Raw genomic sequence first — 15,451 nt, forward strand, 5'->3', positions numbered from 1 at the left:
CACCCCCAATAATTATTCAAAATGCCTATTACACCACTCAAAAATGATCTATGCAAATCTTCGCTCTGAGGCTGTACAGCTCCGCTTCTCAAATCTCATGTCCGCTTCTCTTTCTCTGTCATTCCCTCCCATTCCTCCCCCTCTCGCGCCTCGCGAGTGGCTCCGCCGCCCAACCCTCTCTCGCCTACCCTCAACGCACTACGCTCCACTCCAAACCGATCGCCGGCGAAATATCCGGCGACGATCTCCGATCACCATGTCCTCCGACCACCACCTACCGACGAGTGAACTGAGCGACGAGTCCAATTTTGAAACCATCGTCTCCCCCGACGGTCTCATCTCCATCTGTGGCTTCGGTTCCCTCCTCTCCGGTACGTACGATCAAAGTCACCATTCATCGTCATTGTTTGTGTGTTTTTTGAAATCCGATCGTACGGTAAATCTTTCTCTGAGGACCAGAGAGGAGCGCGAGGAGTACATTTCCAGACCTGATCGACTTCAGAGTTGCGAGATTGAACGGCTTTCGGCGCGTTTTCGCCCACGCGGCTCCGATTTTCTTCGAGCGTGGTATAGCCAAGCCAGAAACCAAGGTTCCTTCTATATAATCAATCTTAAGCCTCTCATTGTTATCGATATTTTTGTTTTACTTGTACAATCTGTTTGGTTCCCGGGAAAAGTTAGGAAAATGACAAATTTTGAAGCTAAACAACTTTTCGCGCTTTTTTTTTTGTTTCTTATAGAAAACGAGAAAATGAATAATTTTCTCTCTCTTTTTTCTTGAAATTTTGAATATTTAATATAATTTGAATGAAATATAATGATCTCAGTGATTGTTGGTTGCTAATTTTTCAGGAGATATCTAGCTTGAGTGTTGAGCCTTGTGAAGGCGAAACTCTGGTGGTTACAGTTTTCGAGATTCAAAAATCAGAGGTAACTTATGGTGTACGATTTCAGTTCCTTTGCTATGTTTGATTTGATTACTGAATCGTGAAAATGAGAGTGAACAAAAAGTGGAAGGAGCTAAAATTGTTATCAAAGTTTATCTCAAAATTTTACTTTTGTAATGTTCAGATTCCGGCTTTTGTCAAGAGGGAGCTTGAATTTCGGTTCCTAGCTGTGAGTTCCTGAGATTGCTACTTACAATTGTGTTTGTGAGATCTAATTACTTTTTGGGATCTGCTCTCCTTTAGAATTATAGATTGTTTTTGTTTTTCTCTTATAGGTTCTGCCCGAAACACTTGATGGGAGGCCATTTGACAATCGAGCGGTATGCGGAAATTGATTGACTATTTAGTCTGTGAATTCTCTTTTATTTTTAATCAAATAAAGAAGTTTTCATGTAAGTTATTTGGATGATAACTTGCTGTTTGGGGCATGAATACAGGTGCTTTGTGCTCGATATAGTGATGAGGAATTTTTTCAAGTTCGATGCAAAGGTAACCTTTTTCGGGGTTCCACTAATTATTAGTTTGCGAATGTGAGGCGTATGTAACTTTTAGACATCTATGGACTTATCTTGGAGATTTATCTACTATACTACCTGTCTACTAGGGTTGTTCCTCTTTCGAAAAAAAAAAAAAATCAAAGATCTATTTCAGCATAGCCAGCTTCCAAGTGATATGTTTGATATTGTCAGTGGTGATTGGGTACTATTGCTGTTGTTATTTTTAGACACCGGGAGGCTATTGAGCATTTCTGCTTCAAATGTTTGAATACATCTTGTTTTGACTGCTATTGTTAGTCATCATATAAGACTGAAAATGGTTTCACCATAAATTTGAGGCTCTGTACGTACTTACTAAAGCAATTTTCAAATACCAGTGTGAGGACTCAGGACGTCAGCATTTCATCTATTTTTTGTCACTCTAGTTCTAAGTAATGCCAAGGTCGTACCTTTGACACTATTTGTGCTAGTTGTTTTCTTACAGGAAGCAAGGAGATCTATTTTCAGCATTATGGACGTTATAACATCCATAAGATTTGGCGAGATGATATTTTACCTTGCCGTGTTTATCTTAGACACTGGTAAGTGCTATTTATTTATTTGGATGAATAGTAAGTGCTATTTAACTGCATGTTTGCTATGGTTAAATATTGCTAGTAAGGAGTAGTCAATCAGAAACAAAATTTTGACCTCTAATCGTTACATTAGTCAATTTGCACATTGTATGTGGTAATTAACCTTTTTTCTGTTCTTCATCTTTATTTTCTTTGGCTGTTCACCATGGTTTGGTTGGATGTCGTTGAATATACTCAGCAGATACCCAGAAAGGTTAATGTGGCACAAACTCCTGGCTAATATCTCTGTTTATATCAATGGTTTGGAGATGATTACCAGTCGCTTCCCTTTTGATGCTTTAAATTGCTTATTCACTTGTCCCTACCCAATTTATCATCCTATCTGCTATATATGAATATATATATATGCTAAAATCCTCTTCTTTTTTCTTTTTTCTTGAAACCAGCATACCTTTAGAGATTAGAGGCCAATAGGTTGCTTTTAAAAAGTTTGCTATGCCAACCTCACTGTACATAAACTGAAGTAATGAAATATTCTGTAGTGTTTTGGCAGCAAAGAACCTCAGTGATGTAGCCTACAACAACTTCCTGGATCACACTTTCCTTGCAGACCGTAAAACAACCATCCGTGAGTACCTTGCAACAACAGGTTCAGGCATTATGGAAGAGGAGCCTCCAGAATCACTCAAGACGCGTTATGGTGGTTGATATCAAACGTATTTAAGACCATTTGCCTGCAACAAACGTTCCTAGACAATATTTTCTCGGAAATCAATAGCAAAATTAGAATTTGTGTGAAGAAGGTTTCATGCACTTGTTCAACACCATCTTCAACCTTATTTATCTGTGCGCCAAGTTTCGGGGAGAAGAGCTCTAAATTTTTTTGACCGGCAGGACAAATGTAAAATCGTGTACTCAAAGCAGTAAATTTGTATTCCAAGAAGCAAATAGGGTGAATACTGAATACTGTATTCCCTGCAATGGTAGCAAAACTAAACAATTGTACGCCTTTCAGATTCATATTCCTCAAAATGGAAGTTATGGTCGAGTTGATCGTATTTGCTTTCCTTCTGCGACATGGTAGTGTCTTCCCTTCTATAAACCTCTTTTTCCTTTCAAGGACGGGAGGAAATTAATCTCCTACTCATAAATCCATAATAGCCTCTGGTATTTCATGTTGGGGGCCCCTTTTCCCTCATTCTGGTGAACTTGCTTACATATTTGATAAATAAAAACATCCTCTTTTTGTGTTTTACAAGATCACTAATTAAGTAGTAATACTCGTTTCTCATAGTTTAAAGGTTTTAACTTGTAAAGAATAATATGAAGGCTATATTTTGTGCTTTCCAATTTTCTCATCTCATTCACACCCAAGTTCTTATGGCGCTCCCCTTTCCCCTTCCCCGTACTGAATAGACCAAAAAAAAAAAAAAAAAACGGAGTTCTTATGGAGTTCTAGACTTCTCCCAACCCAACCCTCAGACCCGTTAGGCTACAAAGATAGCAGGTTATTCAAATAGAAAATCCATGAAATAGTGAAATACAATTCAATGTGTTGGAGAATGAGACAGACAGAGTCACAGACAGCTATAGAATGAGGGAGCTATTTCCACGTGGGAACCATTTTAAGATGGAACCAAGTCCCACATCGTAAAGTTACGAAGTGGAAGGGTCAGAGTATCCCTATAAATAAGCAAGTGAAAAGAAAATTTAATTGACTCGTCCTGTCAGGGGTGAAAGGCGACTCGTCAATGATCGTTTAGTGACGGCGGGTCGTGCCAACACCTAACATTACGAACACACTGGGACTAAAGGCGAGCGAGTTCCGCCCTACTTAGGTGGGCTTGCCCGTCAATTTTTGGAAGCCCAGCCGTAGAGGCTGGGCTCACAAACCTAATCTATGAAACAGGCTTTTAAGCAACGACACAACTGATGGCAGACTAGGGTGTCTGTGATGGAACAAATAATTTCTTCCTCTGTTTTGGAAAATATACCATACTAAATGGATATTGAGACCCTTCCTACCCAAAGTAATGAAAAAGAACCATTTGAAAACTATATGTATTAAAGGGTAATATGAAAAGGGCCACTCTTTTTTTGTATTTTCAATTTTTTATTTTGTTTTTTTTTAATAATATTAATTTTTTTCGATTATTTTTTTAAAAACTTTTAAGGATATTTTAGAAAAAGAAAACTTGAAAGATCCCGCTTGTGTGCTGTAGTTAAAACTACGTAAAAATGGATAAAAATTTAGTACAAATTGGTTTTATAAGAAATTCTTACGAACCAATCTTTAAAAGTGACAAATGTCTTTTATGCTATTAAAAAAGTATATGAAAAACACATGCTATTAAAAAAAATATGTTTCTCACATGGTAAGAGAAACCTGTCACTTTTAGAGAATTGTTTGTAAGAAATTTGTATCCAATAAAAATATGGTGGTAGTTTAGACTTTGAAGGCTAAAGTATTTTCCTTCTTTTTTGGTGGACAACTTTTTAGATACCAAAATTGTATTCAAATATTGTAATTGGCATTTCTTAAGGCCGTTGAAGGATAGGTGTATGAGAAGCTAGGGTTAGAAGTGAGTGAGTCCATACCGTATCTCACAATGGTTTGTTTTCTTTGTGTTCATGGGTTTTCTTCTCTGTTTGGGTCTTGCCAAGTGTCGTCCCACTATCGGACAATACTCTAACTAGGGGTGTCTTCTAGTAACTAACCCTTGGCCAGGTATATCTCTTGTAATGTGTAACCTTTCTACGTGATAACGGAGCTGAATTAAATACCACATGTTACTGTTGTAGGAAGTTAGCGTTTTCTAGCTCACAGTGCAGCATTCCCTAGCGTCCTGCCGCGAATCCCAACAAATAGTTGAAGTGATTGGACAAACGATGACTCCCTGCAACGCACTTTCCTAAGATCATCGAGCTTCGTCGTAGGCCCGTGTAAGTTGGCGGGCCAAGCAGGGTCGGTATTGGGTACACCAGTCTTCATCATTTAATTTTTTTTTAATGTAAGTTTGTTTCCATTCATGTCAAGCAGAAAGAAATCAATTCTACTAGTTCCTCTGTCCCGCAAGAACTGAATGTGGTTTCTTAAGAGCATACAACAGTAGTATACATAGATAAGATTGGGTGTATGAGAGATATGTATATATATATATATATTGTTCTAACTATTATTTTATTCATGTCACATTACAGAACCACAAGGTTCTTCATTTTCCAGTTCCCTGATTAACATTTCCATCATCTTCTTATACATAGGCATATAATGATCATTTATCATTGTTTTTGAAAGCCGGAGCTTACTATACAGTTCTCTAGGCGTCTCAAAGAAACCAACATGTTCCTCAGTGCGCGTGCCATTATCTATATTGGGAGTATCAGATGAAGGTACGGAAACGATGTGCATGATTCTGCCAGGGGGATAGAACCGGTGGCTCTCTAATACATCATCCGCCGATGAGATTGGATTACTGCTTTCCACTACTGCATCAACCAGTATGTTTTCCTCTTCGGTGATTTCTTTAGCTGCAGCTGCTTCTTCCTCCTGGGCTCTAATATCTGCTTCATTCTCCTGCCTCTGAAGCTCTCTCTCCAGTTCGAACAATAACTCACCTTCAGTGATGTCCTCCACAGTGGACACACTAATGACTCCATCTTCTGGAAGGAGATGCTCGTCTTCATCTGTATCATCATGACCTGATCCACCACTAGAGGAATTACGTTCCACTTTATTCCCCAAAGGGTCTCTTGTTATTCCATCTGTTGCAGCAGACTCGGAGTTTCTTTCAGATACTAGAGCTGCTTCAGGCAAATCCTCTACTTCAGATTCCAATAGTGGACCCACGTGACGGCGACGTGCGCCCATGCAAGACCATGATGACAGAGACGAGCGTGTTTTGACAACAGCTTGAGCAACATTCTGTGCACGCTTCATCACAACCTAAAATTTACCAAGCATAACTGCCGGTCATGATACACATACATGCATAGGAGATAGAATTGAGACCGGAAAAAAAAAAAAAAAAAAAAAAAAAAAAAAAAAAAAAGAAGAAGAAGAAAGAAAGAAAGAAAAAAGAAAAAGAAAAAAAAGAAAGTGTGATTACATCAAACTAGTGTCAATAAATTCATTGCATGCAAACTGACAGGAAAATATTGCATTACCTACAATATTTAAGAAAGCTAACTTGTGCAAAATTCACTGTTGATTCCTTAGCTTGAATCTAGGTTTTTTAAAAAAAAAAACAGAGAAGCATAAACCAGCAGAAGTAAACCCACAAGAGTGAGCTAAACTTTACCTGAGTGCTGCTGGATACTGGCTTCAGAAGTGCACCTGCACCAGCGACCCTGGCTTTGGTACTAGCTATAGATGGTAGACGAGATCCCAGAGCAGTTGCAGAGCGATAAAAAACATTTAGGACCCTTGTATGCTCAATCTGATCTCGAAAATCATTAAACCAAGATGATGCTGTGACCTGAAAATAACATTTTTTTTACGGATTTCAAAGTTTTTAAAGGATGAGAGATTTGGGAATCAACTATGAATTTCAAAAATTAATTTTCTAGAACTCCAGTTCTTGTCAGGAGAAGAGTTACAGTACCTCGGAGCGAAGGTCATCAAGAGAAGCTGTTGAGAATGTTGGCACCAGGTCAGAACCATTAATGACGGTAGTAATAAAATGCTTGCCTGATTCTGCTAATTCCCAGGTCATACAGGCAGCTGCAAAATGACAATTATAATACAAGCACTTAACAAACTGCACCCCGTACTAAACCATAAAATTCTGTCAGTGCCTACCTAGACCTCATAGAGAACTCTCCCTAAAATTGTAGTACAAAAAGAAAGCACTTTAAGCATTGGGAAGGGATCATTATCTTATTAGGAAAATGCTAGAATTATAACAAGTGCACAACATTAAGGCACATTAGAAGGGGCCCACACATGTGGACCCCACCCCATTGTGCCTTGGTGTTGTGCAATTGTAGTGCACTTGTAGTGCATATATCACTTCCCATCTTATTAATGTCCTCTATCTTTCTTTTTTTCAATTGGCAAGTCACACACGTGTCCAATGGGTCTTAAACCTATGACCTCACCCTCCACCACGTTATTATAGAGTGAGGAGGTGCCACTTAAACTACACCTCGTTGGCATCATTAATGTCCTCCACATAACAATATTGCAGAATTTGGGGCAAATGAGGCCATTCATGTTGTGAATTTAAGAAAATATTTTAACAAAGAAAAGAAGATTATGTCACAACTACCATGCCATGTAAATAAACTTTACCTGGTTCCTTATCCAAAATAGAGATCAAGGTTCCATAATTATGCCAGATTTCCTATTCCTAATGTATAAGTGCATCTTCTTTATCCTTCAATAAGAGTTCACTTGATCGTTAGAAATAAACCCTGATAGGTACAAGAATTTTTCCCGTTTCTCTTAAGTATAATCTTGAAACTTCCACTTCCATCCGTAACCTAATTGATTGAAGGAACTTACAATTGAAACAAAAGCCACTAACTTTTAGAGTCATTTTCAGTTTGAAGTCCACATCACTCTGACTTCAGTGAAGATAATTAACAAGTACGATGCCACAAAATGAGAAAATGGCCAGGTGAGCACATTGATCATAGTTGGTAGTAACAGGAAAAAATATATATATTAAAAAAAAAAAAAAAAAAAAAGGGTAAGCATCATTGATCAGTACATGCCTGGGGCAAACGTTACACAAGTGCTTGAGGAGAATTCTTTCTGTTCTCGAAGAATATATGTCAAAAGCGCAGCAGTACCACCACCAAGCGAATGCCCAACAATCTGAATATAAAAAACTAAAACAATTAAGTGCAAAATTTATATAGAAGAAACATATATTGCATGAACTGATTCAGTACAATAACTTAAAAGTTCAAAATTGACATCATGATGACATAGCATGCTATACAGTAACAAAGGATTAGAGGTTTGTAATTTACAAAGGAAAACCTAGTGAATGTGAAGAGGTTTATCCTCTTCCAGATGTAGTAAATTTACATCAAGGACCAATGTTGAGATCAATTAAGTTGAATGAAAGCCTATATTAAGAACAGACCATATTGTTCTCGTGATGAATCATAAGATTAAATAAGAACGTAAGAACTACTAGAAGAAGCTTGGCATCACAAGTTCCTGGGTAAGTTGAACTAAATAGATTTATATTGAATGCAGATTACATGAAAATAGAAGTAGAAACATGGAACACGGAAGATTTTAAGTTGTGTTTTTTTATGCGTTTTATAATCCAAAAAAAAAAAGTTAAACTTTAAAACGACCATGCCATTTTAATTTATTTGACAGAAAAACTAAAGAAAATGTAGCAGGAAAATTAGAACAATTGAATAGTGATATAAGCTATCAAATAAGAAGAAGTAGCACATACCTTCACTTTGTAGTCAGGATATTCATTAAGAGCTTTGAGCAGAGAAGGAGTGCAAAGCTTTGCTATCCAACGAGCAGCAGCAACCATTCCACAATGGGCATATCCTAAAACTAAATTGCTTATCCCACCATCATGTAAAACTGAGTGGTGGAAAGGGACCACTGCACCAGTTGCTGCTGTTAGTGTATCTTTAATGCTATGAGTACCACGAATCAATAGAAGGAAACATTTTGAGTCTCTATCTCGTATAATTGAGAAAGCGGGCTTCAAAAGCTGCAAGCATTGTTCAGGTAATTAAAGCAATACTCAATTATGATTTTAGTATAAGTACGAAATACATTAAGCAAATTAGTAAAGCTTGCTTGATCACATATATTATGGTTAGTAAGAAGAAAAATTGATGAATTATCAAGGGGACAGCCATAACCTACAAGTTGAAATTTTGCCAAGTTTAGCCCACATCAGAAGTCTTATTAGTCATATGTTATAATAAGTGAGTTGTCATATGCCCACATAAACATGTAAATTTTAATTTTGCAGGAAAAAAATGCAAACGGGAAAAGGTCTGAAGTTTTAAACTCCTTTCTGTTATTTAGTTTAAGGGATGCTTTTTATAGCCTGATAATTTTCTTCTACTCTCTCCATGAGTAAGCCTCATACGATGAGTAACCTGGTTTCAACGTATGTCACCCACTCAGTCCTATGGGGTATTCATTTCTCACCTGATGTGCCTTCTGAACAGTAGGAAAAAGAATCTTCAAACGGGAGATAACTAATCCCATATGCATAATTTTCTATGGAGCAGCAAAAATTCCAGGCAATAATTGGAATAAAACCCAAAGAAGAGACTAAACCACATCCCTTCATGCAACACAAGCCCCATAAGCAAGCACATGACACATGCTCTATGGAATGTTGGCTTTGACTTAAAATAAAGGGAAATCAGGTAAGGACCTCCCTCTGTGTTCACTCATTTTGACTTTAAGACCTCAATTTTTAATTTGATAGATTTGAGATCCGAGTTTGAGCTCATTCTAAATTCGAGACCTCCGTTAGATAGCATAAATGAATGTGAATATACATTATGTTGTTCAAATAAAAATATTTAACCAAATAGAAAAGAAAAAAAGGAATAAAGAAAACCATGGCCTCAGTGAGGGTGGCTTGGGGAGTTGGGGCGAGCCACCCCCTAAGAGGATGGCCGTGGTTCTCTTTTTCTTTATTTTCTGTTTTTTATTTTTTAATCTGATCAGAGCGGCATAACTATATTTTCACACATGTTTTTGTTATCCATTTGACGGAAAGGCTGATGAAGGTCTCGAATTTAGAATGGGTCCAAACACACGTCATGAATTTATCAAATTGAAAACTTGGATCTTAAAACCAAAATGACCAAAAGAACGAGGGGGATCTTGACCTGATTCCCTAAAACAAAATAAAAGATACTCTGAACAATAACATACCTCTGCCTTGGGCTTGTGAAGGAGGACATCTTCCTCAGAGTAGCCGGCAGACTCTAAAAACACTGGAAACTTCTTCTTCGAGAAAAGCATACAAAGGGTCAACAACCTCAGAAATATGTTCAACTCCACAACAACTTCAGGACCTTTAAGTTGTATACAATCATTACCAGCATATACACTTGCAACTTGTAAGTTACCCTGCAAGCACATCACACTCGGTAACATCCCCACTCATACATTACACCAACAGCCCAAAGCACAAATTCACCACTAACCCCCTGCTTCAAAAATGAGCTCCCAACACACACACACACACACACACATACACACACACATAAATGAAAAAGAAAAAGAAAAAAAGTAAAATTAATATATCTCATAGGAAAAGATTCAAACTTTTAGCAATTAAATCAGTCTTAAACAAGCAAACATCACACATTACCAATAGCTCTCAAAACAATCACCGCTAAGTAAATGCTTCAAGAATGAGAACACACACACAGGCACAATTTTTTTTTTTTTTTTTTTTTAGACGTCTCATAGAAAAAATATTCAAATTTTTAGCAATTAAATCAGTCTTAAACAAGCAAAGAATGCAAATTACCAATAGCTCACAACAAAATTCACCAGTAAGCCACTGCTTCAAGAATGAACTCACACACACAAGGACCCAAAAAGCGAAAAAAAAAAAAAAAAAAAAAAAAAAAAAAAGGTTAAATTCATACATCTCAAAGAAAACTAGCAATTTAATCGGTCAAAACAGGCAAACGCTATAAAAAATGAAAATCCAAATAATTCACACGAAAATGTTACAGTTTTAACCAAGCAAGCACTATAAAACCACAATTCTATTACATCAAAACCCTAAAAGACCACAGACCTGCCTCCTCATGAAATAGTTAATCCCGAACGCCAAGTCCCCGATCGGCCATTTCCCCAAAGTCTCCGAATACGTGAAACGCAACGTCTCAGAAAGCGTGCTGATCGACTCGAACAGCGTCGCCGGAGCCTGAGCTGGCCTCCGAGAAATTCTCCTCCTAAACGATCTGCTCAATTTCGACCGTTCATCTTCTCCCTCCACCCTCCCCGCCGCCAGTCTCCGGGTCAGCAAGTAGTACAGCAGCACCGCAGCTCCAGAGGCGGTCACAATTGTCGCCACCGCCATAGAATCAACGGTGAAGATCGCAAGCTCAAGCCGAAAGCATCAAACTTTTTAGCTCATAAATTTAAACAATTTCTTCAATTCTGAACTTAATTTTCGCAGCTCGAAGAGAAATTGAAAAATCAAAATTTCTAAAAATGCAAAATCTGAAAGAATGAATGAATGAGTGTGAGTTATGGTTCGAAAGAATAGAAGAAGAAGAAGAAGAAGAAGAAGAAGAAAGAGAGAGATTTGGACCAGAGAAGTTGCAGACAGGATCAGAGAACGGATGTGTAGAATAAATCATAAATGTAAGAAGAAAGGAGGTGAAATTACGAAACATGCACTTTCTTTTTCAAAAATTGATGAATGATTGAAGGTTAAACGGCGGGGGAATTCGTAGAATGAAAGGGGGTATTTGTGTCAATTTGTACGCCACACAAGTCACGTTCGCGAGAATAATGAAAAGGGCACGGAAATAAGGTAGGAAGAAGTGGGAAGTCGCGCACGTAAGGGATCGACCACTAGGATTAGATTAGCGTGTATGGATGTGACGGACAAACTTAAAACGACAGAGTAGTGCGGACGCGGTGCATAGTGTACTTCGTTATCCGACGTGTCGTGTAATGGTGGTGGTGAAGATAGGACAAGAAGCTGTTGATGGAGGCCGCGCTACGTCGCTGGCTGGATCCAACCCAGGCGTCCAATGGACATGACTGGCCCCCACGGTAGGTCAACTTAGGAGTGTCCACAAAAATAGATAATTGGGACAAATGTGGCATGCTTAAACCGATTATAATTCACTCAAATTATTTATTTAAATTTAAGAGATTTTGGATAAGTAATTATAAGAAACTATTTATGAAATTTACCTGATGGATAAGAACATCTTTAACAGAATAAGCGAATGGATTACAATAATTAAATTTTTTTACTATTATGAGACATTTTTCGTCTCTAACAAAATTGGCAAAATAAATTTTTTTCATTTATCAAAAAAAAAAAAAGAATAAAATTTTTACTTCTTGTTTGAATAGTAAATAAACCAACACTTGCCTTTTCTGCATCTCTATTTAAGAGTTGGAAAAGCATTTCTTAAGATTATATATAACCAAATTCTATTTTATGGAAAGAGGCCAGAAAAGTTCTATTCTTCTTTGATCCAAGATCATACAAGGAATTTCATAATGCCATTTTTATTTTCTCTTGTTAAATTTTAGGGTTAAATACATATTTGGTATCTGTGGTTTAAAAGTTTTATTTTTTGATACCTCAGTTTCAATTCGCATCACAGATGGTACTTAAGTTTTGAGAAAAAAAACGTATTTGATACCTTCGTCTATTTTTTCGTCCAAAATTTAACGGACTTCAGCGCCACTTAACACCCTTAATGGGTGTCGCGATATTATGGGTATTAAGTGGCACTGATGTGGCAGTCTGTTAAATTTTGGGTGGAAAAATAGACGGATGTATTAAATCCGTCTTTTCTTAAAATTCATGTACTATTTGTGATGAAAATTGAAACTGAAATATTAAAAAATAAAGTTTTTAAACCAAAAATACCAAATATTTATTTAACCCTAAATTTTAATGATGTCGGGACACATAATTTATTGTGCAGGCATACCAATGCCCGGTGGAAATCGGGCTTGGGCCTAAAAGAGAAGCTTTAGGCCTAAGGCAAGCTTTGATGTAGAGGGAGTTGTTTGCCCTAAATGCTTAATACTTTTCTTTTATCAAAATAACAAAAACAATTTTCTTTGAAGGCAACTCAATTCTCTCTCTCTCTCTTTCTGACATACACGCAAAAAGATGAAGTATACACTCAAAATTGGCTAGGAGGTATGAAGCTCACCTCTATCATTATAAGGTCTATTATTGATATAATTTTTATTTCTTATTTTCTAGCCTACAGCTACATGATATAATCCATTTTATTAAATAAATTTCTAACATTTGATTTTTATTTTATTTTTAAAAAAAATTATTCTTATTTTATATTTCTTTTTGAAGTTAGTAAAATAAATATTGAACAAGAAGAAAATTCTTCTCAATTTTTAATATGTGGTGTTGGGGATGTGTTCATCTTTATTATTTTATGTACACAACTTGGTTTGTTACCAATTTTTCCATCTCTATTTTGTTTTTTTTTTTAAAGAAAAAAACAAAAATATTAATAAATAATCCAAAACACTCAAAATACTTTCACCTTTATATCATATTAAAATATATTTTCAAACAAAAAAACAAAAGGCACCCTATAAACGAAGCCAAATTTATATAGTTTTCATTTAATATAGAGAAATGCTTGACATTCTAACACTTTTTTTTTTTTTTCAGAATTTGGTTTCAATATGATGTGTCATAATCCCATTTCTTAAAATGATAGATCTTATGAAATTGTGACACATCGAATTCTAAAAAAAAAAAAAAAAAAAATGTTTAAATCTCTAGCATTCCTCTTTAATATAATGTGTAGTGACATATAATATAATGATAATAAGAAGGCTATTGCTTATATTAATGTTTTTTTTTTAAAAAAAAAAAAAAAAAATACTTCTAAAAATAGGTATAAAATAAGCAAATAATAATTTGTTTGTATTATTTTGGTACTCAAGAAAAAAAAAAAAAAAAAAAAAAAATGGATGAGCAACATGAATGCCTTGAAGTTACCCCTGGAAACAAAAGTTTTAAAATAAAATAACCCATATAGCCTAGGCCTTGATAGTCCAGCCTATTTCCCTAAAAAGCTGCATGGGATTTTGAATTCCAACAACTTCAATTTGACCATTTCATCTAATTCAACATTTAAAATCTGAATTTCCTACTCCCGTTGGAAGTTGTCCCAAATACAAACAAAAAGCTACATTTGATACACAACAAGGTGAACTTCTCAAGGCCTAGGAATATCAAGTTGATGGTAGGATAGTGTGCAAGACATTAGGTTTCGAGCAAGTCGACCCGCTAACTGCTCTTTTTTTCAATGATTTAGGTTTAATTTCACTATTTCTTTATTTCTCATAAAAAAATTTGAATTGACCTTTAAAAAAATTAGACTTCTTTTTTTTTTTTTTAAGTTATTATTTTGTTACATCATTTAAGTCAAATCCGTACAACATCGTGATCACTTTTGTGACATTCCACGTCACCAGGGTATAAGAATGAGTATATACTTATATGTATATTCACACACACAATTCTTGATACAACGCGTTTTAAAACCGTGATAGTTATAAACCTATCAAAACTTCGCAGTTAAACGTGTTTCTGCAAAAGCAGTATCAGGATGGGTAACCTCCTAGAAAATCTAATTCAAATGAATAAAAAACGAACAATATTGTGTCGTTAAGGATGAACCGTCACAAATGATCATTCCATCGAGTATTTCATAGTACAAAGGGAACCTATTTTGAGACACATACTCAAGTCTTCTAGATTCCAAGTTAGGAGTGAGGTACAATAGCCAAAGACAGCCTCAATGGATGCCCAATTCACTGACGTAAAACCTAAAAATTGAAACTTTCCACCCATGGCAGGGCGCCAATTGCATTATGTTTCACCTACTCCCAAAGTACTTTTTCATGCTTGGAGACTCAACTGGGGGCATTGCCATTATATGCGTGGGTCACACCCACGGGGACGCTCCAAGTTCACGTGTAATTTCGCCTCATATTCAATTTGGTACTTGTTGACATCACTCATTCCTACCTATAACATTTAACCCTAGCTATCTCAGTCATTTCAAATTTGGACAGCATATTATCAGAGCTTTTATATTACACCCAATTGTCTGATTAATTTTTGAACCATTCGATCATCTGTCCAGGCAAATAGTTTTTATGTGAAGAACTTTATCCCATGTATTGTCCAAATTTTTAGAGATCCCAATCTGGTTGTCCTCAGCAGCAGTCTTTGAAGTCTTCATTCCCTTACCAATTTTTGTTTTTTCTTTTTGTCTCTTTTAGCAAAAAGGCAAGCGAGGAAGACAAGTCGTAACTATTCTGGATGTGACCATAATAGTACTTGCTCGCTGGGAGTCGCACAGGAAGAGGGGTCTAGACTGTGAGAACCGCAGACACTCCCTCAAATCGGATGACCATAGTCTGATCCAGCCCCATCAAGACATTAATAAGACCCAAGACGACTAATATTAACATGATTGAAGATTCTCATTTTGAGAGTCGAATTCTCACCCTAATACATACACACAATGGCCAATGCTATATTTGGACCAGCTGAGCGTTACGATCCTCCCTTTAATGGGTTTCTGGATTGATTATAATCTATCGGTTTCTATTATAGCCTCTTGATTAAATAATGAGTCTTCGTTCATTCGTTGCCAACAAACACTATTGTTTAAACCATAATTGTATCCATGAAAATGACTGATACTCTTTATTTGTTGA

General features: G+C 36.4%; 2 protein-coding genes across 2 annotated transcripts; one reads left to right on the forward strand and one right to left on the reverse strand.

The window, feature by feature from the left end:
• Nucleotides 1-10: 10 nt before the first annotated feature.
• LOC133858890 (uncharacterized) lies at nucleotides 11-3,077 on the forward strand. Its single transcript, XM_062294344.1, has 8 exons — nucleotides 11-371; nucleotides 460-590; nucleotides 853-930; nucleotides 1,072-1,116; nucleotides 1,223-1,267; nucleotides 1,385-1,436; nucleotides 1,929-2,025; nucleotides 2,562-3,077. The coding sequence occupies exons 1-8, from the start codon at nucleotides 44-46 to the stop codon at nucleotides 2,725-2,727; spliced, it is 942 nt and encodes a 313-aa protein (XP_062150328.1). The 5' UTR covers nucleotides 11-43; the 3' UTR covers nucleotides 2,728-3,077.
• A 2,104-nt stretch (nucleotides 3,078-5,181) lies between these two features.
• LOC133880938 (uncharacterized) lies at nucleotides 5,182-11,327 on the reverse strand. Its single transcript, XM_062319909.1, has 7 exons — nucleotides 10,785-11,327; nucleotides 9,905-10,102; nucleotides 8,442-8,714; nucleotides 7,738-7,840; nucleotides 6,624-6,742; nucleotides 6,321-6,497; nucleotides 5,182-5,965 (listed from the first exon to the last, which is right to left on the reverse strand). The coding sequence occupies exons 1-7, from the start codon at nucleotides 11,067-11,069 to the stop codon at nucleotides 5,210-5,212; spliced, it is 1,911 nt and encodes a 636-aa protein (XP_062175893.1). The 5' UTR covers nucleotides 11,070-11,327; the 3' UTR covers nucleotides 5,182-5,209.
• Nucleotides 11,328-15,451: the final 4,124 nt, after the last annotated feature.

The sequence above is a fragment of the Alnus glutinosa genome, chromosome 1 (genome assembly GCF_958979055.1).
Source record: "Alnus glutinosa chromosome 1, dhAlnGlut1.1, whole genome shotgun sequence".
Taxonomy (NCBI): Eukaryota; Viridiplantae; Streptophyta; class Magnoliopsida; order Fagales; family Betulaceae; genus Alnus; species Alnus glutinosa.